At 40.2% G+C, this 23,583-nt stretch overlaps 1 protein-coding gene across 1 annotated transcript in view; it reads left to right on the forward strand.

The window, feature by feature from the left end:
• ITGA8 (integrin subunit alpha 8) overlaps positions 1 to 14,964 on the forward strand; it is a 110,075-nt gene extending 95,111 nt beyond the window's left edge. The window contains exons 28-30 of the mRNA XM_062623647.1: positions 5,131 to 5,232; positions 12,758 to 12,880; positions 14,128 to 14,964. Of these exons, the coding sequence (XP_062479631.1) occupies positions 5,131 to 5,232; positions 12,758 to 12,880; positions 14,128 to 14,214 (312 nt within the window). The 3' untranslated portion in view covers positions 14,215 to 14,964. The remainder of the gene's footprint in view (positions 1 to 5,130; positions 5,233 to 12,757; positions 12,881 to 14,127) is intronic.
• Positions 14,965 to 23,583: the final 8,619 nt, after the last annotated feature.

A 23,583-nucleotide genomic window follows, 5' to 3' on the forward strand; every position in this document is an offset into this window, starting at 1 on the left:
ACAAAGGCTTCAGTTCAAAAATCTATTTGTAAAACAAAAGTGTGGAGAGAGAGAGAAGCCTTAATAAACACACCAGCAGGGATCTACCACCCACACAACACAGGGAATGGCTGTGTTTTGCCTACTTACCAAGATACTGGCAAGCTACTGTCTCAGCAACGTGCTTAAGAGCAGGCTCTGCTGTTCTAACACAAGAGGAACCTCAAAAGACCAGTGTAGCTAGCGTTGGGCTCCCTACTGTTGGTCATTAGGTACTGACAATCAGAAATACCAAATTCCTCCTTCGCCTCCCTCCAAGCCATAATGAAGTCCTCAGCTTGAATTACAAACCACAGGTTCTGCTGCTTCCAGTAAATACAGAATATTTAAGCATACACTATTTAAAAAATGATACGGTAAAGAAATGTTGTTTCTCACAAATGACTAGAGAATTACAAACAAGGCTGTGGGAGAGACAGCTGCATGTATCTCCAAGGTGTTGGTACAAGTAAAAATACTGTTTGCAACTGCTGCTAACCACAGGCATTGTTTTAAAGCCCTTTGCCACAAGCACATAATTCTGTGAATGCAGGAAAAATACTCTTGAGTCTTTTACAGTCTCCATTCCTGTAAAGCAATGGAGATGTGCAGCATTTCCAGGAGCCTAATGAAGAGTCAAAAAGAGTTGATAGCTGTGGGCACAACCCAGGGTTATTAACCCCAGCCAAGCATTAAACCACAGGAAGTACCCTTCTCTGATGTTCTTACTGCTGATATAAGCTGAAAATGAAATAAGCCATGTAGGTGAAACAATTTATTTTTCCATGAGTGCCGTGTTTCCTTTATATGATGTTTCAAGAGAGTTAATGCCTTTACTGTAGCCTAGCCAATCAGGCTGTTATGTCAAATGTCTACTTCTTTAATAATATAACATATCCTGCTCTCTCCATAACAGATTACTTTTATAAAGCATATAAATAATATGCAAAATTCTGCTTAATATGAATTGCTTAGAATTGAAAACACAAGGCTTTTTAAGGGTTTTTTCTGAATGCAGATCATGCCACAACTACAGAAGCGTGATGGGGCTTTGTGTGAGAAGTCTGTCGCTGTAGAGTAAAAGATGAAGAACAGCCTGAGTCTGAAAATGGAAAATAATTACTGTGATGAGGAAAAATTATTTCTTAAGACCATCTCATAGATGTTCAGCACCATTAAAGCATATAAAAAATATGTATTTACCAAGTGCAATATTGGTCTCATTTTTCATTTCAAACACTCTTGATGGATGGAAAAGGTGGTTGGCTTTCATGAGATGCTGTCTATGTTAAGGAGCTGATTTTACTATCCCTATGTAGTTATTTAAAGTAGTTTTCTTCATATTGCTCATTCCTAATGTAATCCCCAAGAAGAGGTTAAATATTCCGATAATAAAACATTCAGCTGCTCTCAGTATTTTAAAAGGACAAAATTGTGCATAGTGAAATGAGTTCCAGAAGGCACTAAATGTGCTGGCTTCACGTCACCAGTAAACACTTATATATTTTAAGAGAAAACTAGTGTTTTTAAAAAAGAAGACCAGGCCAATACCAGAACTATAACCGTGGACCGCAGGACATCAGCCTTCAGCTGAAAATATGCCTTCAGGGAAAATACGGCTCTTCTGCTGAATGGGACACAGAAAGGGCTGGGTTACTGAACACCTTCACTTTGGTCTTTGCTGGTAAAATCTGCATATACTAATATGAGGCCTCTGTGACCAGAGGCAAAACCTGCAGCAATCAACATTTACCTTTGGTGGTGGAACATCAGAACATTAAAGCAAATTGGACATTAAAAAGTCCAAAGGACCTGATGTGATACACCTACAAGTGCTGAGGGAGCTGTCAGTGCGAGATCACTCTCAATCATCTTTGAAGTCATGGTGACTGGGAGAAGTTCTGAGGACTGGAAGAAAGCAAATGTCACACCTGTCTGCAGGAAGAAGGATCAAGAGAACTACAGGCCAATCAGCCTCACTTCAATCCCTGATAAAGTGATGGAGAAAAAAAATTGTAAGCCATTTGCAAACATTTGAAGGACAAGGAGGTGATGGGGCGTTGACAGTGTGGATTTATGAAGGGGAAATCATGACAACCTGATAGCCTTCTGTGATAATTGAGGTTCATCTTGGAGGACAAGTGGAGAGCAGTTATTGTTTTGTATCTGGACTTTAGCAAGGTTTTTGACACTGTCAGAATGAATGAAGATAGGTGGTCAGAGCTGTGGGTTCAAAACTGAAATGCCAGACTTGAAGTGTTGTGATTAGCAGCATGAAGTTGGCTGGAAATCTGTCAGTAATAGTATATACCAGGGGTCAATACGAGGGTCATTACTGTTTAACATCATTAATTACTTTGATAATGGGACAGGATACACTTTCAGCAAGTTTGCAGATGACAGAACAGTGGAGGGAGTCATTGATACACCACATGGTTGCGCTGCCCTTCAGAAGAGGCTGGAGAAGTGGGTTGGCAGGAATTTCACGAAGTGTGACGAAGGGAAATGCAAGGTCCTGTACCACAGGAGGAATAATGCAGTACATTAGCACAGGCTGGAGGCCAACCAGCTGGAAGGCAGTGTTCTAGCAAAGGATCTTGGGATCCTGGAGGACACCAAGTTGAACATCAGCCAGTGTGTCTGCCCTTGCAGCAAAGAAAGTTGACAGTCTCTTGGGCTGCATTAGGAAAAGCATTGACAGCTGGTTGAGGGAGGTGACTCTTTCTCTCTACTCAGCAATGGTGAAACAGATCTAGAGTGCTGTGTCCAGTCCTGGGCTCCCTGGGACAAGTGAGACACGGACATACTGGATCAAGTCCAGCCAAGGGCCACAACAATGATTAAGGCCTTGGAGCATCTGAAACACCAGGAGAGGCTGAGACATATGGGATTGTTCAGTCTAGAGAAGAAAAGGCTCGGGCATGATCTTAACAGTGTGTATAAATATCTGGTATAGGAGGGAGTAAAGAAGACTGAGCCAGGCCTTCTCAATGATATCCAGTAACTGGACAAGAGGGAAGAAGCACAAATTAAAATATAGAAAATTCCATTTAAACATTAAAAGAGATTTTTTACTGTGGCGGAAGTCAAACACTGGAATAGGTTGCTCCTAGAGTTTGTGGAGTCTCTGTTCTTGGAGATATTCAAAACCCAAATGGACATGGTCCTGAACATACTGCTCTAGTTGACCCTGTTCTGAGCCTGGGGCTGGAGTAAGACAATGTCCAGAGGTGCCTCCCAACCTCACCAGTTCTCTGAAAACTTTTAGCTGGGCTATGGTAATCCAGCTGTGTCCATGTTGCCTCCCAGGTTTAGGTTATGCTTATTTCAGATCATTTTCACATCACAAACCTTTCTCCATCAGTGAAGAAAAGAAACATTAACTTATCATGGGGTCTTCTTACTTCAGTTGTTGATCTACAAAACAGTAAAGCAGTAACCAGATAGTGTGTCGAATTCTGAACATCATTTTTCAGAAAGCGTTGGGACAGTTAGCAAAAATGATTAAGGGCTTTGAAAATATTCTCATACAAGAGATGAAAATTGTTTAATTCAAAGAGTATAATGTAAAGCGATATGATAGGCATAACTCCCAGCCCTCTGTATTCCAGTGGACATATTAACGCTTGACTACGTAACACTTTTTAGAGCATATCAAAGAACTTTCAGAGATCCCTATCATTACCCCAACTTTACGTAGGATGGCATGTATGAGATGAGTTGCATGTAGTGTCACACAAAAAAATCAGTTGCAGAGGTGGAATTAGAAGCAGGATTGTTGCCTTCCAGAAGAGCATGGTACCCACTCAGCCATCCATCTTTGGGATAAAAACAAGGAAAAAAAGGATGTAGCTGGATCATCTCTCTGTGACAAGATAACATTTGGTTGAAATTGAACATGTCAAATTCGAAGTGAACTAAAAGATTTACTTGATACCTGATGTGCTTAACCTTCAAAACTAACTCCAGTTAAATATCAGTGATGCGAAGAGCTCAACAGCATTCAAAATATGTGTGTGAAAAATATTTATATCCTTGTAGTAAATGTTGCAACTATTAAGATTCTTTTAGGGAACATGCACTTTCACATGTCACTTATCCAAGATTGTTACAGATTTAGGCAGCTATTTTTCCAGTGGACATGCCAGCACTTGAGTGTCATTTCAAGGCACTTCACACAGAGAGGGAGATTATTGCCAAGGTTAGAAGAGCACGATGAGACACAAGTGGTCAGATGTAGTGTGTCAGTGCCAACCTGGCTTCCAAATGAGGTGAAAACGCTAATTAAAAGTCACAGCATGAGCTATATAGTGTAACACTTTTAAGTCATTCTGAACCAGGGAGAGTGATGCCTAAGTGAATAATAGTTTATAAATACAGGCAAGCATAAATAAAACACAGAGAACTAGCAGAGCAATACTTCTTTTTTTTATGTCTGCACATCTTTGGGTTTGTTGAAGTGCTTAATGAGGGCTATATAAGTATTTATACATATATATAACTTAAACAATGACTTCTATACATTCCTGTTGCAGTTGCATAATGTAGTAAAAAAGCAAAGGCAGTTCTTCTGGGGGTTTTGAGCTCTACTGCAGTAAGAAATCAATCACACTCTAAGTGAAGTGCAAAGATGTTTGTTCCTATTGTTGTTCTTTGATGGGAAGGCGCAGCATTCCTTTGATGCCTTCAGGAGCTCTACCAGCCTGTTCTCAACACTGGCCAGAAATATTCTGAAGATACCTGCATTTGTTTTGGGTTTGGTGAGCAGAGGCAAGATTTTAAAATATAGACACCTCATAAACCTCCCCCCTGCTTCAAACTCACCAGTCTCCTATTTCAGACAGAACTATGAGAAACAACTGTATGTGTCTTTCTGCATATCTAACGCTTCCACATATGAACATGAAATCTTTATAGTTCAGCTTTATGCTGTATGATGTATTTTCTCATGGACACACATCGATCCCAGGATGACTGCACCCTTTACCAAAAAAAAGCCATCTTTGCCTTAGAAAATAAGTGCTCTGTATTTTTTCTCTTCTTGTTTCTCATAGTGCTTTTAAGTATAAACATGGTTTTTAATCATTTCCTTTCTTTTTTATTGAATTTCAGAGAAAGAATGATCTCTATACTCTGTCTTCCAATGTGTCCTTCAAAGTTAAGAGCATGCCGTATAAAGTACAACCAACAAAGCTCCCTGAGGGAAGCATAGCCGTGAGTAACTGAAAATGGTGTCTTTGTGTGAAGCACATCTATTTGGTCATTCTGATCACAGCTGTGAGAGTTTTTATAGATGAAAATACTGAGATCAGTCTTTCCTGTGTTTCTAGTGTAAATTCCTGAAATAATACATCAAGGAAATACATCTATTGCTTTCTGTGGAAGTTGATGATATACGATACTAATTCCATTTTAAAATAGTCTCTTGCTGCACTAATGTGCAAAGTGCTTTATTGCAGTCAGGGTGGATTTTTCACCCAGAAGAAAACAACGAAACTGATAAAGCAAGTATCTAGTTACCTTGTTCAGGGTAAAAAAAAATCTGGAGGAAATTTTTGTGCAGAATCCAAAACCTTGATTCTGTCAGGTTTAGAGATTCTGCTCTTCTCCCGGTCAGCAGTAATGGATTATTTCTGGCAACTTCTCTCTCATTTATATTAAACTTCTTTGATACCCTGATTTTCAGAAGGGAGTCCATGCCTCTCTAGGGTTTCCACCTCACAGGACATCAGGTGCAAGATATGAAATTACCTGGTAACCCCTACAGATGTAATAGGCAGGTAGGTAAGTAGATTAGATAGATAGATAGATAGATAGATAGATGATAGATAGATAGATAGATAGATAGATAGATAGATAGATAGATAGATAGATACTAAAGTAGCTATTTGCAGAGCAAGATTTGTATGGCCATGAATTATTACATAAAAAATTGATCTTGGAGATGTAACTTTAATTTGCTGGTGCCAAAGCATTGACTCTGGAAAGCAATTTAAAGGAACTTACTTCTTACGGTGTTTTATACCATGGTTAAAATTCACTCTGTTTTGTCCTTACTGACAAAAATAAGTAAAATATGAGTGCATAATTTGATTTTAATGTAAGAGTAACCTGAAATTTGAAGACTTACTGTTCTCATCTTTCCAAAGATTTATCATATACAGTCCTTCTTTTAAAAGGTAAGCTCAGTACAAACTTTTCCAAGTTAAATTGTGGTGCAAATGCATTTTATCAGTCTGTTGAGATGTTGTAGTAGGGAGCAGAATGTTTTCTTATGTGGAAAAGCAACATAATAATACACACTACTGCTTACTTTGAATATATTTTAGAGAATACAAGCTATAAAGTTTTGGTTTGAACAAGCCCAGATCGAATGGTTAATTGATACTTACTCTGGGAAGACATAAGGTGAAATCTTGGTCCTATAGGCTCAGTGACTCCAACCACTAATTATGATTTCACCAGAGAGATTTGATGCTTAAAGCAGTATTCATCCAGAAAGGTTCAAAGGCTCCAAGCTGACAGATATACTCAGGCTCTTTTTATTTTCTTGCAGCATGTGTTCCATACCAGAAACACATGCTGTGCAGAACTCTGTTGATAGTGGTGCCTTCATGTGGACTGAAGTGCTTTACCCCAGGTGATAGCCTGCTGTTCTCAAAAAAGTGTCAGATGATCTACCAAGTGATCAGATAAGCATTTTATTCTCTTACTCCAGCCAGTATAATGCTTGTTATTTGCTGCAGATGATTTATAGCAAAATGCCTGTAATGGCAACTGCAAAATGTTGAAAAATGATAGCGCTTTTATGTTGTTTCATATCTGGACATGGCAGTGGATGCTTGCCAGCTCTACAACTTGATGTGTTATATGCACAAGCTCTTTTGATGTTCCACTTGCAAGAAGAAATATTTGCTTGAATTTGGACAATGCTTAATATTTTTGCTCCTTCTGAAAAAGATCACTGGTTGTATTTTAAAAGTTTCCAAAGATTTATTTGGAAGTTTATGGGTTTCTTTCAGACAATGCAAGGGTGGAAGTGGAATAAAGATTTTAATATCCTAAAATTAATTGTCAAAAGTACCTATCTAATAGTCATCTAGAACTTTACAGTTTATATAGTGTAGATAACATATTTTAAAACAATAGAGCATATGTCCTTCATTTAACTCATAGAGTACTGGGTTCCGATTATGCAGGCTGATATGTATATATAATTTTATTGGCATGAATAATCCCCTACACACCAGTAACGGACAGATGCATGTAGTTGTATTTGCAGCACTGAGGTCTTTATTTCCATCATCATAGAATATAGGTCTATATATTGACAGAGGGTCATAGAATTATAGAATACTTAGGGTTGGAAAGGACCTTAAGATCATCTAGTTCCAGCCCCCCTGCCATGATACGTAGGTGGGTGAAAGGCTATGTAAATATAAGAAAATCAGAATCTTGTATAGTACGACCATAGAGTTAAAGTGGCATCAAACAGAAAATTAGCTTGGAACTTATTGGATCTTAAACCAGAATCTACTAACATCAATGAAAGTATTTCTATTAATTTTGATAGGCTTGGGATTGCAGCTATATATTGTACAACTGGCTGGATTTCCTTGCTAACAGTGCTACCATTCAAGAGAAAATTGACACTTTTTCTTAGAGGTTTTATGATAAAAAATGCTATCCTACTTGATGAGTTTCATGTGCAAGGTGAAAGTACTTTTTATAATACAAAATACAGAGTTAGAATAAGCTATAGTTTGTTCCATTTTAATTTAAGATTCTTGAGCCAGTTTTGGTGCTTAATAAAATATGCTTGCTTTTCTTAAATATTTGATAGGATCTTCAGACAGGATGCCTCTAGTCTAAGATTTTGACCAGTGTCCCACAGTGAGTAAAACTGGTTTTAGACTAAGGCTTATAACTCCCTTTTTACCTATTACACAGTGATAGTACTTTCATTTTAAATGTGCTTAGATTCCTTATGAAATACAGTTGCACAAACATTTGTAAAATGTAAATAAAAATGTCAATATTACTTGTAACTCCAAGCTCAAGGGAGCTTTTACATTTTATGTTGAGCATTTTCTCAGCGCATACGAGAACATCATGCTGCTAAGGCTGGATGGGAACATGTAGGAGTACTAAAGAGTTCCTGTTTCTCAGTCTCTGTAAGCAAAAAAAGATTAGAGAAAGGTCATCATGGGAAATAAAAGAGGTAGCATTAGAATAATACTCAGTTTAGCTACTGTTGCCTAAAATAGCAGATTAAATTATGGAGAAGTTATTTTTATTTTTTAAAATGTGTCTTTTAAAGAACAAGAGGGGAAAAACAACTTTGTGAGAATCCCATTAGCAGGCACTGAATTGTGACTATAGCTTGGGGGTGTTGGTTGATGAGAAACTTAACATGGGCTGGCAGTGTGTGCTCACAGCCCAGGAAGCCAACCTTATCCTGGGCTGCCTTGGGCAACGTGGTCTAGTGTGAGGTGTCCCTGCCCATGGCAGGGGGGGTGGAACTAGATGATCTTAAGGTTCTTTCCAACCCAAACCATTCTGTGATTCTATGTTTGCTCTAGTAAAACCTAATTCCCTTCTGTCCACAAGGGACTGCTGACGAACTGGCAATTTACCACATCTGCTGCACTGTGTTAAGCTGCCTTCCAGTGGAGTTGAAAACAATTTTGAAGTAACACCAAAACCAGGAGCACAATCAAAACTGTACAAAAATTAGTGGCAAAAAACCTAATGTTTATTTTATCTGCTTGCAATGTGCTTCACATTTTAAAAAAGGAAAATAAAAGCCCTGTATAGAAATAATTCCATGAGCAACAAATTACTTTCATGGAACTACAACAACGATCCCAAAGTTAAGAATGTCAGATGGCATCTGTGCTAAGACTAGCTTGGAATTTATTTCCAATAGCAGACAAAGGCTCTGACCATAACTGTCTGGTTAGCTTCACCCTCATCTCAGAGCTTGAGCCAGATGGCATTCCTTGTCAGTCTTTTGCATACAAAAGGTGTGAGACGATCAGCAGTGTGAAAGGCCAAAAGTCAGATGGCTCCTCTCAAGTCTCTGTACTTTTCACCAGCCTGACAGAGAAGCAACCACTGTTTTCAGTGTCCACTATAAGAAGGTGTTCTAGTCACGAGTGGAGAGGAAAGCCAACACACATTGAAAGTGCGGTGCCAACATGCAACACGTGTGTAAAAATTATACTTCTTCACATTGGCCACCTTAGATGAAAACAGATAATTCCCCCCCAAAAAATGTTCCCTGGCTCTGATCCTGCAGCACTAAACCTACCACATGGAGAAGATGATAGAACTCCAAGCTGAATAATACAAACTTGTCCTAAATCAAAATCACATGTAAAACTGTTGCAGACAGCATGGGGTGGAGGAGGGACAGGCTTCTGTGGAAACACTGAAATGAGGCAGGCAAAACTGAAGGGATGCTTTGTTTCTTTCTTTCCCTCCAGCTTCTGCCTCCATGGGTGTTGAGAACTTGCAGTGTCAAACTATTCACCATGAATTGCATTAGTAGCCCTGCAAGTCTTTGTATAGAGGAGCCCAGGGGTGTTATATTCTACTGGTAATGCACACAGGCAGGAGTGAGACTGACGACTGCATATAATCCCCTGCTCAGGAAATAAATCTTAAGCACTTAGCGCAATCCTTCCCTTGCTTTCAAAAACCTAAGACGAAGAATTAATGGGAAAAGGGTGTGGGTGCAACAAAATGGTTTTAGGATTTTAGCAGGCAAATGTTTCATTAGCCATTGGCCTCACTCCTACAAGGGAAGAGAGATGTGTCAGCTTTGCAGCAGCATTCTGCTTGAAACAGGAGAGACCTGATTTCTGCTGTTTGTTTTACTCATTGCTGATAATCTAAGGATTATAAGCACAATGCTCTGCACTTTTGTAAGATTACAGTTTCTTGTTTATATTTCAGCATTTGTCAGGCTCCAGCTCAGCTACTTAAATTACATTATAAATTGACTCTACTATCTGTAAAGGCAGAATGACAAAAGGAAGAAGGGAGAGAGGATTCTGAACCCACGCAATACAAGCAAATCTGAGCACTGCTACACCACTAATAATTGATTATAGTGTGTCCTCAGGAAGACCCAAATCTCTTTATCTGGACCCATGCTGATAGCTGCTCTATAGGTATCACAAGAACAGCTAGGTTGCCTTATTGTTTTCACAGTCTGAGGAAAGAAAACATAACATGCAAATGCAGCAAACACACAGGAAGTGGTGCATAAAAGAAGACATAGAGTGGCTACAGAGGTACTTGTAGTTGCATACACTACTATCAGCTTTATCCAGAGCCTAATGAAATCCCCTGTCCCTAATGAAATAGACTGTTTCCACTGATTTCAGCAGGATGTCAAACATGCTTTGAGGTCTGGATGGACGTTACTGGCTTTTCTCTGGGAGGAATCTGCAGACAGTTCAGATGACCTTTTTCTCTGCCTTTGCATTTTAACGCCAGATACAGTAACACTGAGACACAAGGAGAGCCATGCAAAAACATTTTGTCCTTGCTAAATGAGCACTGCTTTTGCTGAATCTAATGATGCAGAGAGCCTCTGCAGTTCTGCAGTGGTTAAGTAACCCAGAGAGGAGGCTGGGGAAGGGAATGGTATTGCTGAAGTGGCAAGATACTTGTTAGGACCCAAGAGGAGGATTTCATGGGGTTTCTTACTAATTCTGCTGGCCTTGAAATAATATTTTTCCCCTTAATTGGCTAACATATTTATTCCTTGTATATGCTATCATTTTGAGGTCTTCTAGAGTCAGAACTATTTACAGCTGCACCAGAATGTAGTAGCTGAATATATTTGTTAGATCAATGATGGCATGGCACTGCAAGCACTAAATCTTCTAAGTGCAGATCCATGTCAAAGTGTTGACCTCAAAAGGACTGGGCAGTGTCTCAGATTTTTCTGTGTAATCCTCAATGTAAGCTTTGGTAGAAGACAAATGGTGTCCAACGTAGAAAGTTTGTCCCTGATTTCAGTTATCATCTGCATCCCATAACAGTGAGGGATATTATAAAAAATACCCGCATCAGTAGACCTCACCATCTTACAGTGCTGTGTCAGAGTAGGGGCAGCAGGCTGCACAGATGAAGTGGAAAGGACTATTCCAAAGTGTCTTCCAGTTAAGCATGACAGTAGCTGAGAGACAGGTCTGCTGGTACTTGCAGAATGAAAAGTCTGGGAAAGTATGCTGATCATGGGAAAGAGGGAGAGGAAAAGGCTAGATATTGCAGAAAGACTGAAATCTGCCATCTTCAAGGAGAATAGTGAGAGGCACAGAAATGGATTTAATTTTGAACTGGACTACAAAGTCGTGTCCAGTCTTCAAACTTAGGATGCTGTTCCATGAATGAAATTGTGCTGAATTTCAGGTGCATCAACCAGTGAGTTAAGAATACAAAAACCCAACAAGCAGAAAAGGAAGTTGCAGTGAGTGCAGATCAGAAATTGAGCAATAGCCAAGAAACTTATTAAGAAGAGTAGATTTCCTAGCTATACCTCAACCACTGAAAAGGAAGATCACTTGAGAGTTTGTGTAATCAGTTTGCTTTTCAAACCAATTTCATCTTGTCATGAAGAAAATAACTTCCATCTGGCACATGCTTATCCTGTTTAAAGGAGACTAAGAGTAAATGAGAGAGGCCCAATGAGAGAGAAAACCCCAGAGAGGAATAATTTCCAAGGCTAACAATAAAGAGCAGATTTTGAGAAAATAAACTAAAACTGAACAGACATAATTGTGGCTGAGGAGCTAAGGAAAGTTCAAACTCATTCCTTCCCACTTGGGAGCAGCATGGAGATAGCAGATATTCAATGAGATTAACAAGGAACCTTCCAAGAGGAGTCTTAGAGTGTAGAATAAGTTTGGTACAAGGTATTGAAAGGAGAGTAAGGAGGAAGTTACATATGTGGATGGTCCCAGACACAGAAATACATAAGGGTTATTATTACTCTTTGTTGAGATGAAGGTCTAGAGAGAAGTTATCCAAGTCAATTAAAACCTTTGGCAACTCTTGTTATACACTCCTGCCTCTTTCTAGAGCCTTAGACAATGAGAGAGAGTGTTTCATGTCCATATCCCATTTAGATAATAGTCCATATGCTTGGCTTCTTTTAAGGAGTAGCATCATAGTGTGCATTGGGCTTTATCACAAAGACAATGCACTCTGCTTGAGTTTCATTCTTGGACTTGCTTAGCTGATATGCAAGTCTTAGTTAAAAATATATACTGGTGTGTCAGCAAAAATTAGAGTAAGAATAATATACTGGTATCTGTTGTGGTGTGAAGTAAGAGTTTGGGCTGAAGTTAACCATTGTTTCAGAGTAATTCAGCATAAGTCAGTCATACTGGCCCAGGCTGTACCAGCATGCAAGTAGAACTTTGTTCCTTGAAGTATCTGCAGAGAAGGGTATTTTTTGCTACCCTGTATTAAGTGAAAATTATTAATATGTCTGACAGCACAAGACTTACGTGTATGTGCAAATCCCATTTCTAGTAATTATCATGAACAAGTGGAAAACAACTTGCAGTAAATGAAGGCAACATGGAAGAATTCCAAGCAATGTGTATTTCTAATCCTCAAAGACACTGTTGAAGTGAATGCTTATAACCTCTGTAGTCTACTGGCAAATTTGCTTTACTTTCTTAATGTTTGTTCATTTGATGTATTCTTTTCATTTCAGATCAGAACATCTGTCGTTTGGTCCACTCCAAATGTCTCATTTGTAATCCCTTTATGGGTTATAATACTAGCAATACTTCTTGGACTGCTGGTACTAGCTATGTTGACCTTAGCCTTATGGAAGGTATGTTGCATTATTACTGTTACTGTTGCCTTACAGAAATGGAAATATACTAGAAGACACTGACAGAACATAAAAAGAGAGGCTGGAATTTTGTCATCTTTAATAGTTTGGAGCAAAAGCAACAATACACATGTGTCTTTTCTGTTTTGGCATTTCTGACATGCTAATGTCACTGACCTTTATGCAGGGAACTTGTTTTCAAAGTCCTCCTTTATTACTCAAATCTGGTTATAAATGGGCATGAAGAGTTTGGCTCTGTTTTCCAAGACCTATGATCCTCTTTTTCAGGATGTTTAGGTTCAAAAAGAAGTGACTGTAGCTTTGTTTTCTCTGAGTACTTCAGGAACTTCCAGTTTTTGTCAGCATGTAACAACATTCCCAGCTTTGAGAATTAGTTTTTAGATTTCCTTTCATATTAGTATGTCATATCTTCTGATTTTAAAGTTTTCTAGTTCTGTGTTGGTTGTTAGACTCCATTCACAGGTTCTAAGACAAGTTACTGGAAAATGCTATATTACAGGGAGCCAATGCAGTTTCAGTCATCCTCTCAGTTCCCATTAAAAAAACAGTAATTTCTTAAGTTTTAGGCTATAGCTCATCTGCTTTTAGCTGCCTAAAGGTATGGGGTAGATGTCCAGCCCATGCTAAATTTCTAGATTCGCCTAGTCAGTTAATAATAGCAAAACGCTATGTCTAAAACATGGGAGGATAAAAGGAATTACCTTTTGGTGGTACTCTCGTCTGACCTCTTGTGAAGTCTACATAATTTTCAACCTCTCAACCAAAAGGGTAACTTTTAGACACTTAGAGTTAGGTGAGAGGAATCTCATCTTTCATGATCTTTAGTCTAGCTCGCACCACTGTCCAGAGCACATTTCCTAACACATATTCCACCTCTATTGTTATTACAATTTGTCAATCTAAATATCTTTTCTGAATGAGTGTCTTGCTGAGCTGAAATCAGCAGTTTTCTAATCAGGCAGTACCAGCATTCAGACCTACTTTGCATCTCCTGCAAAGATACCTTTCATATTAGTTGAGTTTTTAAACTCAATGCCTTGCACCTAAAGCTCTCATTTTTCATAGGGAACGATTTGAACAGAAATTAAAAAGCTTCACAGTCTATCAACCTGCCATAGATTTTATTTGACCTTTCAGGTTGACTGAGTAAAGAATCAAACTGCATCTGAGTCTTCCTGTGGTTGTCTTACCATGATGCCTTTGTTTCTGTTGATTGTTTCCTGCAGTGTGGCTTCTTTGACAGAGCTAGACCTCCTCAAGATGACACGGCTGACAGGCAACAACTGACAAATAACAAGACTACTGATGCATAGAGGAAGAGAGTGACAGTTCAAGTCAGAATCCTGCCTGAAACTAGAGACATGATGAGGATTAAATGAAGGATTCCTTCCACAAGGCTTCCATTGTACCTGCAAGTGACATGGTGTCATAATCTGATCTATGCAATGTTCTGAGAATGTGCCACGTGATGGCCATCCTTGCCAAAAAAAGGAGCTTTATCACTGCCTTACAAACACACTCACCACTGAACAGAATGTTTATCCCGTATTCCAGTCAGTCTACATTTCGGCAGATGCTTTTGAACACCTGTGTTATACTGAGATGCTTCCAGAACAAGCCCAAATCTCCCAAGGAGAGAACACTTGCATTGCTGTATTGTCTAGAAGATGGGCCAGGACAAAACTTCTGAACGCTACTGTATCATGCAGAATACCTTTGACACCTCCCTAAGAATAAGAACTTTTATGAAATTATGGCTCAGGGAGACAAGCAATATATCAGTACTGTGAAAGTACTTCTGAAAAACAAAGGTAGTCTATAAAGAACTTTATAGATGGGGCACAATTATTTATTTTTCCACCTTTTCAGGATAAGTATCTGATATAATCATCAACTTAGATTTTGAGAGAAGAACGTAAAAAAAAATAGAAATCATGTACTTACCTTGCATGTAAATAGAAAAGTAAACCTATCGTACACACAGAACACATCTTTCTTGGCTAGAAAGTGTTTTGCAAAGTGGATTTATGCAACATTTTACAAGAGAAGACATATGACAATCAAGTACATGTATCTCTTTCAATCCAGAGCTGGCAGTATCACACACAAATCCATGCACAGACTAGAGAAGGGGATGAGTTACCTTCTCCTTGTATTGATGATGGCTGATACCTGTACAGCTGACACAGGATTCCATCATTTGTGAAATGCTGCTTTAAATTATCACAGCCATACTGGTGATATTGAGAAGGCTTGGGGGTTTTGGGCTAGGGTGTTTTTTTTGTCATCCTTCACTTTGTGGAAATTACCTCTTAAAATGGCATGGCTACTGCCACTGTATCTTCTGTTTAATTTGTGTCGTACACCCTAACACTGTTCACGTAGAGAAATCTTTGCCTTATTTTGTTACTACTTTACAATTTAAAAGCTGGCAACATACTTGAAGTGTTGATTTCAGGGAAGTTGAGGAGGGCTGAATCTAATGATTTCCTAAGCAAAGTCTTGAAAGGAAGGTGGAAAGGATTTGTATTTACGGAGAAAAGCGGGATGCCAGACAGCCAAGCATGAACAAAAAGAAGGAAAGGTATTTTGAGATAGAGTATATAAATATACATTTGGCGGGGGGGGGGGGGGGGGGGGAAGGAGAGGGGAAGAGTTTGATTGGTTTGGGTTTTTTTGTGGGTCGAGGATTCTGAAGAAGAGAGGCTTCATTCTTTCTCTTTTATCAGCAAATGGTCCTTATCTCAGCAGGGGCTCTAAGCTCTCATCTGTGCAAATTTGTGCCTGAAAGTTTGAGTTTTCCAGTGCTGCCTGTGAGTGTGAAATTAGCTATATTGGGTAAACTTCAGGAACACACATCACACTTCCCTTCTCCTGAGCTCCTTTTCTTTCTAATCCATCTCATCTTTTTAATCAGCAAATGTCCTTATCCATTCTGCAACTTCTTGGCTCCTTTTAGGTAACTGCCTTTCTGCTTCCTAAGACTTTGGGACAGGACTATCCATAAGACGTTATCACTTCTGTCAGTCTGACAGGAGATTTTACAGTTTTACCGTTTCTTGCAGGCAGGATGACCTGTGAAATACAAGCAAAAGCTAGAAACCTGAGCAGGTGTGTTCCATCTTCATATCTAAGGCAAAATTGCAGGAAGACCTCTATGGAGTCTTCAGCTTATTAGATGCAGTGTGCCCATGACATTCAATGAGAGGAGGAGGCACATGCCCCCAAAAAACTGAGGCACTTCACTCTGTTTTCTGAGAACAGGGAGGCCTGACTGCTTCCCAGTCCCCCAGAAAACCACTAACAGACCCCTTCCCCTAAATGGGTCTGAGCTGACCCCTGGTAGAGTAGAGGAATCAGCTGATAAATATCACCCTAAAGCAAGCCTGTCCCATATTTGCACACCTCTGTACCCCATACATTCCAGGCAAAATCATTCTCCCATGGAAAACACAGTGAGCTTCTAGCTTTTGTAAATATTGAACCGTTGTGTGTAGCAGCCTCAGAAATAAGATCAGCTAGCTCATTACAAGTCACATCATCCGCACAGCTCTTACTCTGATGAAATAGCACCAAAAGGAGATACCTAACACAGGACTTTTGTATGTGCAATACTTTATATTACTTATATACCTGAAGCATGTTTACACTGGCATTTGTGGTTGTTTCTTAAACTTTTGAATATACTGATTAATGATGACAATAAAGTTAAAGAAAAAGAACAGAAAAAAAGAAACCAAACACAGCTCTGTTTAGTATTTGTTGCAATGTGTTTTCAATCCTGTATTGGTCTGAGGATGGGACTAGGTGACCTAATAAGTTCTTTGCAGTTGTAACATCTATGGTTCACTTTTGAGCAATTACTCTCCATTTTAATGATGGGCAAAACATGTTGAGATACTAAATTTAAACCAAAAAGAACCTCAGTGACTGCTGGGCCTGGCTGGAATCCATTGGCTGCAGCTGTGTAATGTCACTGGAAACCAAATTAGAGGCACATGATCTGACAAACAGTTACTTTGAGCAATACTTTGTTTTATATTTCTACATCCTTGTAGATTAAACTTCCCCCATGGAAATAAATGTCTGGAGCCGTGTGCTGTCAAGGACTGTAGTCTTGGGTCCCAGCATTTGTGAATAGCTTTGGCTGCAAATTGCAAACAGCTTTGCAAGGAAGATTTCTGGGTTTCAGTGCTTGCCAAGAGTGTTTATCCCCTGGGGAGATTGCATCCTGGATGTGGACACTAGCAGGCAGTTGACATAATCTTTCCCCCTAGTATATTAGTAATGTGCTGCATGATAACCTCTGCCACATCCCTACATGACTGAACTTTTGTTTCAGTGATGTCAGCCTTGTAATGAGTTACTAAATGCAGCTTTCTGTGAAAGTAATTCAGCCTTACACTTCAAATCCATGTGGTGAGCAGCTAATTGCTGAGAATACAGGAGTGGTCCAGAGAGAAGAAAAAACAGGAGGTTACTTTTTATAAATTAAAGCCTTTTAAAACTGTTCATTGCTATGACCACCACAGCGGTCTGGTAAACAGAGAGACATTCATCTTTTACTTCGCATGCTTCTTGCCGAGTTTGAACAAGGCTGTCCAATTATTTCATCCCTGCAGCAGATTTCTGAAGAGTATCAAGTGCCAAGTGACATTTTCTGTTTTATGGAAATTTCAGAATTTACATAACAGGGACCAGTACATTTGAATATGTTGTCACGTATGGATTTAATCTTTAACGGTATTTAGGGAATACAATTTTCATTTAACCACCAGGTTATTAACAAGAATTTTTTCTTGTCACCATCCCACATTTAAATTTTTTTCTGCCTTATCCAGCTTTTTTGCTGTCACAGCTTTTACAGGTTTCCCACATTAGACATCTCTTGAAAATGGCACTGATTTTCTCTACCCTTTACCTGTGATTTCATTAATCCATTAGCAAAAAGGATCTTCTGGTAGCCATGGCATACATTAACTAAAAAGCATCTTGGGAATGGACAAAGCACCCAGAGATATTCAAGGGAAAGAAAATCCCAACTGGCCGTGACCTACAGTGTTCCACTACATCGTAGCAAACTTTTCTTTAATGAAATACCATCTGACACACTGCCTTTAGGAATTATTTATGAGTGAGTGTTTTATTTATGATTGTTGGCAAAGATCCATATTAAAATGTAGTGTAACGATAGTGCCTCTCGACAATAAAAAGTCTTGAATTCAGCTTATGCAGGCGCCATGATGTGACACAGCAGGAATGCTTTTAATATTGAAGCACTGTTCTTGTTTTGCGTATATATTGTATTTAAGGAGCACTTAACCATTCAAGATGCTACCCTACAGGACACGGTGATTTTTCAGAAAGGAAGAATGGAAGTAATTGTTCGACTCACTTTTCAGATGGTTTCATTGGTTTTCATCATGTTGCTCTACTTAACTGATGCACCACATTTCATTGGGTTGTGTATTGTTCTTTGTTTCAGTAACGGTTTGTAAAGGAAACTTCAGCAACTCTTTCCAAAACTGGACTGTGTCAGGCAGTATTGCTTTTCCAGAAGCAAGCTCAGAACTGTGGATGCTACGTAAATGGTCAGTGCCTTGCTTGGGCTAGCTTACTTGTCAGCAGTTTACCCAAATTCATGTTCAGAGCCATATTAGCAAAACATCAACCTTAAACTTCCCAATTCTTCTGTCAAGGAGGGACAGGGTGTGCCCTCATCCATCATCACTGTAAAGACCAAACACCAAGCAAACCTTACAGTGAAGCGGGAGAGGGCAGAAGACAAATAAAAGCCAACCAAATCAAGGGTATGGCAAAAGCACAAACAACATCTGTCTTCTGTTGCTCTCCTGGTCATGAAGGTTAACATTTTCACAGCAAAAGCAAAAAAGACCCAGGCTTAAATCTGGACTTTTCCCTTTTTAGGCACAGAAGAGACATCAGGAAATATCTCAGGTGTCTGCTGAGACTTCCAAGCATGTCAAAGCTCTGTTATAACAAACACTTGCCATACAACTAACATGAAAACCAAAAGATTTCATTTTTAAAGATCCAACAGTCTGTCATCCCCTGCTATATGCTCTGGATATGAGAACAGACCAAGCATGGGTAAATTAAACTAGGCAGGAGGATGAGACAATTTGACTCAGTACACCAGGCAGAAACTTCCCTTTAAAGAAGGACAAATCTTCTCAGTGCCTAAAACCGGGAAAGATTTATTTTTCTAGAGGAGAACATGACACCACAGAAGCCTTGTCCTTCGAGCATAATGGGTACAAGCATAAACACAATGTGGCTGGGCACAAGGGACTTACTATCAAGCACTTAAGGAGGCTGCAGGATGCTACATTAACTATAAATGACATACAGGGAAGGGCTAGGAAGCTGCAGAGGAGAAATAAACCTTTAAACACATAGAGTAGATCAGGAATAAGAAGGCTGATTAGTAAGATGGATGGATTGGAAGTAAGTCTCAGCTACAGGAGATACAAAGTTGTGACCCCAGAAGATAAAGAGACTAATGATCTACTGCAGTGATTTTTTTTTTCCACAGTGACCAACTGATTCATTGCTCATGCAAAGTCTGAGGAAGACCATTTCCCTAGTAATTAGATAACGAAAGGAAAAAATTCCTCTGCAGCTGTGACAGGACTATTGAGTTATCTGTGAATCCCTCTCATTCTTAAATGAAGGGCTGAATTCACTTCATTGACTTTCAGAGAAGGAAGGAGGTGGCAAAGACACGAGACTTGAATTTGTTCCAGCGTGTGCTAAAAGCTTCTGGCTTCACTGCTGTTTCAAAGTGACCGTTCAGTATTTGCTGAGGCTGTATGACATCTTTTGCTGTGCTATACAAAGGTAACAGAAAGACATTTTTCTCAAACCAGTAAAAACTAAGCATTTAGTGGAAACTTTCTGCCTATGCCTGGCTTACTCAGGAGACCTGAGGAGTAAAGTGGCATTTAAATAGTATTTTTTATTTGGGTTTTTTAAATTTATTTGTTTATCAAGTGTTGTTACATGTATTTAGAAGCTCCTCTACATATGTAGATAGCTTCAGTCCTTATATACAGTTTTAAGTAGTTGAACTGAAGTAATTCTTTGCTAACAGATGAAGAAGCCACAACTAAATCAGCAATGGAACTGAAAACTGATGCAGTGAAGATGACAGTGATCCTATTTAAGATTGGCTGTAATTAATTTTTTGTTTGGTATTTTTAAATTTTACTATTTCTTTAATTCTACATTTGATTTATTATGGTACTAAGGAAGCAGTCAGACATTACTAACATTGATATTTGTGTTTAATCTAACAAGACACTTGCTAACAGATAGACCAGGCAGGAACAGAGAGCAAGGGGGAAGGACCATGTTTTTCCCTTGGTTGGGCAGCTCCAAACACTGCTGTGAACCTTCTGTGCTCTGCAACGAGCAGTTACTCTCACAAAAGGGGAAAATTCTAACGCCATAACAGTTCTCAGTCCTTTGGATGTATTCCCTTTGTCTCAAAGATTTCTGTAGTGTCTTGCTATACGCTGTTGGGTGCTGCTTGTTTAATTATTACCTGCTCCAACACACTCAACTGGAATCAATGCCATCTCCTTTCCATCTGCTTCTTGTTTTAAAAGCTGAGCATATCTCTTGGCTCCTGAACATGTGTGCAACTTTTCAGTAATTCCCATATGATTGATGAGAATATATTCTGCCTGATTTGGAGGGAAGGGGTGTTTGGTCTCCACCCCACTTTTCTAATGCCCATATACACACAAAAAGTCAGTCCTATGGTATCTATTACAGATTATTTCACTAAGCAACCAGCCAAGTCTTTGTTCTGTAATTTAGTAGAACAAAGTAAGCTTGAACTTGACCCTCCAGCCGTTTTCAGCAAACAACATCTGTGTGAAGCCGTTAGGCTTCCAATACATTGACTCACTGCAATGTCTATAAGAGTGAATCTTGCAAAACGTGTTGTGGACTCTTCAGCACCATCGCTGCAGTTGGTATTCTGTGTTGGGTATATACTGATCTTATGTAGATCATGCTTAGCTGGTCTTATTATCACAAAAATGCCTTTTCTGGAGAGCAGGAATGAAGTGCAGGAAAAAACGTGAGTAGGCTTTTTCAAGCACACTCAGAAAGAGCTGGTGAGCTTTTAACTACTGCCCTCTCAGTTAGCCACTCAAAGGGACAGTCTAAGCAGGTCTGCAGGAGAAGGGGAGGTGGCAGTGAGGGGTGTGAGCACCACCAAGGAGGAGCAGTGCCTGGAAAGATGTGGACTGGCTCCAGTGCTGACCTGACAAGGAGAGAGGATTCCTTGGCTGCCAAAGGACTGAGGGGCTCTGTGCTTGGCCTCCCTATTTCCTCTCTACACTCTCTTCCTCTGTCCTAGTCCATGTGCCCTCACTCCATCCTACACACAGGTGGCTCGTCCACCCTCTGGCCAACTTGCAGCTCCCTGTGCTTCCAGCTGTAATTTCCCCCACACCACAGCAGCAGCAGCTCCCCAGCTCTCTCTCCCCACACTCCTGACTTCACCAGTTGTTTCCCAGCTCTGTGACATGGTGGGGCCCCAGCTGGACACTACAGGGCTCCCAAAGGCTGGTCTCACCCATGGCTACCCCCCAACACTCCTCAGGGAGCCTTGGGCAGGGCCCAGTCCTGTCAGAGAGGGTACAGCAGCTGTGTGATTCTCACAGGACTGCTGAGCATTTGCATGAGGAGCAGCTTTCAATGGCCACATCGACACAGATACCCAGGTGCACACTGGGGATGGTATTCCACAAATCACTCATATCCTGCTCTTTCACACACACCTACACCTTCTCAATGATCAACCATCTCCCCATGGGTCTTTTGTTGCTCCATGTAATGTCTCTTGATCATTCTTCTTCCTGGGCTCATCCCCTATGTCCCATAACAATGTCCTGGCCCATTCCTTGCAGACCACCCCTCAACGCAACCTCCCTCAGTGACCTTTCCTCAGCTGAGCTCTGCCTATTCCTCTTGGCTATTAAAGCAGGCCTGATCTCCAAAGCTGCCTTGTAGTATGTACCCTGGAGCTTTATTAACAGCTCTACCACCACCAGCTCAGGCCCTACTGCTTCCTCTGGGGTGGCCACTCTTGCCAATGTACATTGGAAACACAGGAGGGAAGGGATGGCCTTGTGCTTGGGTGCTGGGCTGAACTTGGGCAAACACGGTCCAATCTTTTGACCACAAACTTCATGTAACTTTGGCCAAGCGCTTCATCCTTCACCTTCTCATCTGCAGCAGGGCCACCAAAAAATAGTGCTGCATACATCTTGCAGATAATAAACTCTTGAGACGGAAACCAGGTCTCTCCTATTTCTCAAAGGCTCAAGCAAACTTACAGTGCTCTATCAATGCTGAGTAGTGTGAGCCTCTGGGGAGCAGTTACTGCAAGTTCAAGTGCCTGTATTGAAGAAGAATGTGACTGCTTTCCTACTTTCCCCATAGACCTCTGAAACCATATAGGGTTATTTTTTTAGCTGCTTACACCTGCTTTATTAGGGGCACCTGTTATAACTAGTGAAATAAAGTGAAACTAAACTGATGAGGAAAGTAGTTGTGGGTACTGTGATTTAAGCTATTAATTAATCTCAGACCTACTGAAAAAGTCTGCTTATTCCATCATCATCAATCCAGTCACATATAAACCTACTGAAATGTCATACAAATTACAGTTTTCCAAGCTGTTGTGTAGAACTATTCAGGTGGGAAGAGCTGTAACTATTAGAGACCTCACCTGGAGTATTGTGTGCAGTTCTGGTGTCCTCAACATAAAAAGGACATGGAACTGTTGGAACAAGTCCAGAGAAGGGCCACGAGGATGATCAGGGGACTGGAGCACCTCCTGTATGAAGATAGGCTGAGAAAGCTGGGGCTGTTCAGCCTGGAGAAGAGAAGGATGCGTGGAGACCTCATAGCAGCCTTCCAGTATCTGAAGGGGGCCTATAGGGATGCTGGAGAGGGACTCTTCATTAGAGACTGTAGTGATAGGACAAGGGGTAACGGGTTAAAACTTAAACAGGGGAAGTTTAGGTTGGATATAAGAAGGAAATTCTTTCCTGTTAGGGTGGTGAGGCACTGGAATGGGTTGCCCAGGAAGGTTGTGAATGCTCCATCCCTGGCAGTGTTCAAGACCAGGTTGGACAAGGCCTTGGGTGATATGATTTAGTGTGAGGTGTCCCTGCCCATGGCAGGGCAGTTGGAACTAGATGATCTTAAGGTCCTTTCCAACCCTAACTATTCTATGATTTTATGATTCTATAATACTTCTCTTTTCAACTTTGCGTCCATGGACACCAAAGGGATCACACTTGCTTTTCTTTTGAACATAGAATTATCTAGGAACTACATGTAATTTCTAGAGCTTCTCAACAAAATACTCTGCAGCTTTTCAGCGAAAAGTTAGATATGTAGAGCCTTGCCTTTGCTCTACTGCATACCAGAGTATTGCCTTTTTTGTCTGTAACTGAGGGATGTACAGCCCAGCATGGGAATACACATACACAAATAACCATGAATCAGATCATTGAAGTGGATTTTGAGGAATGAAAACGCACGTCCCTGAGCAACATCCAGGCTGGGATGCTGACTCAACCATAAGTAGCTGTTGAAAGTGAAGTCACTGGGGCACCAAATTCCTGGGTGCCCCC

Source organism: Pezoporus occidentalis, unplaced genomic scaffold (assembly GCF_034315485.1).
Source record: "Pezoporus occidentalis ecotype Australia unplaced genomic scaffold, CSIRO_AGI_Poc_V1 ctg257, whole genome shotgun sequence".
NCBI classification, from domain to species: Eukaryota; Metazoa; Chordata; class Aves; order Psittaciformes; family Psittacidae; genus Pezoporus; species Pezoporus occidentalis.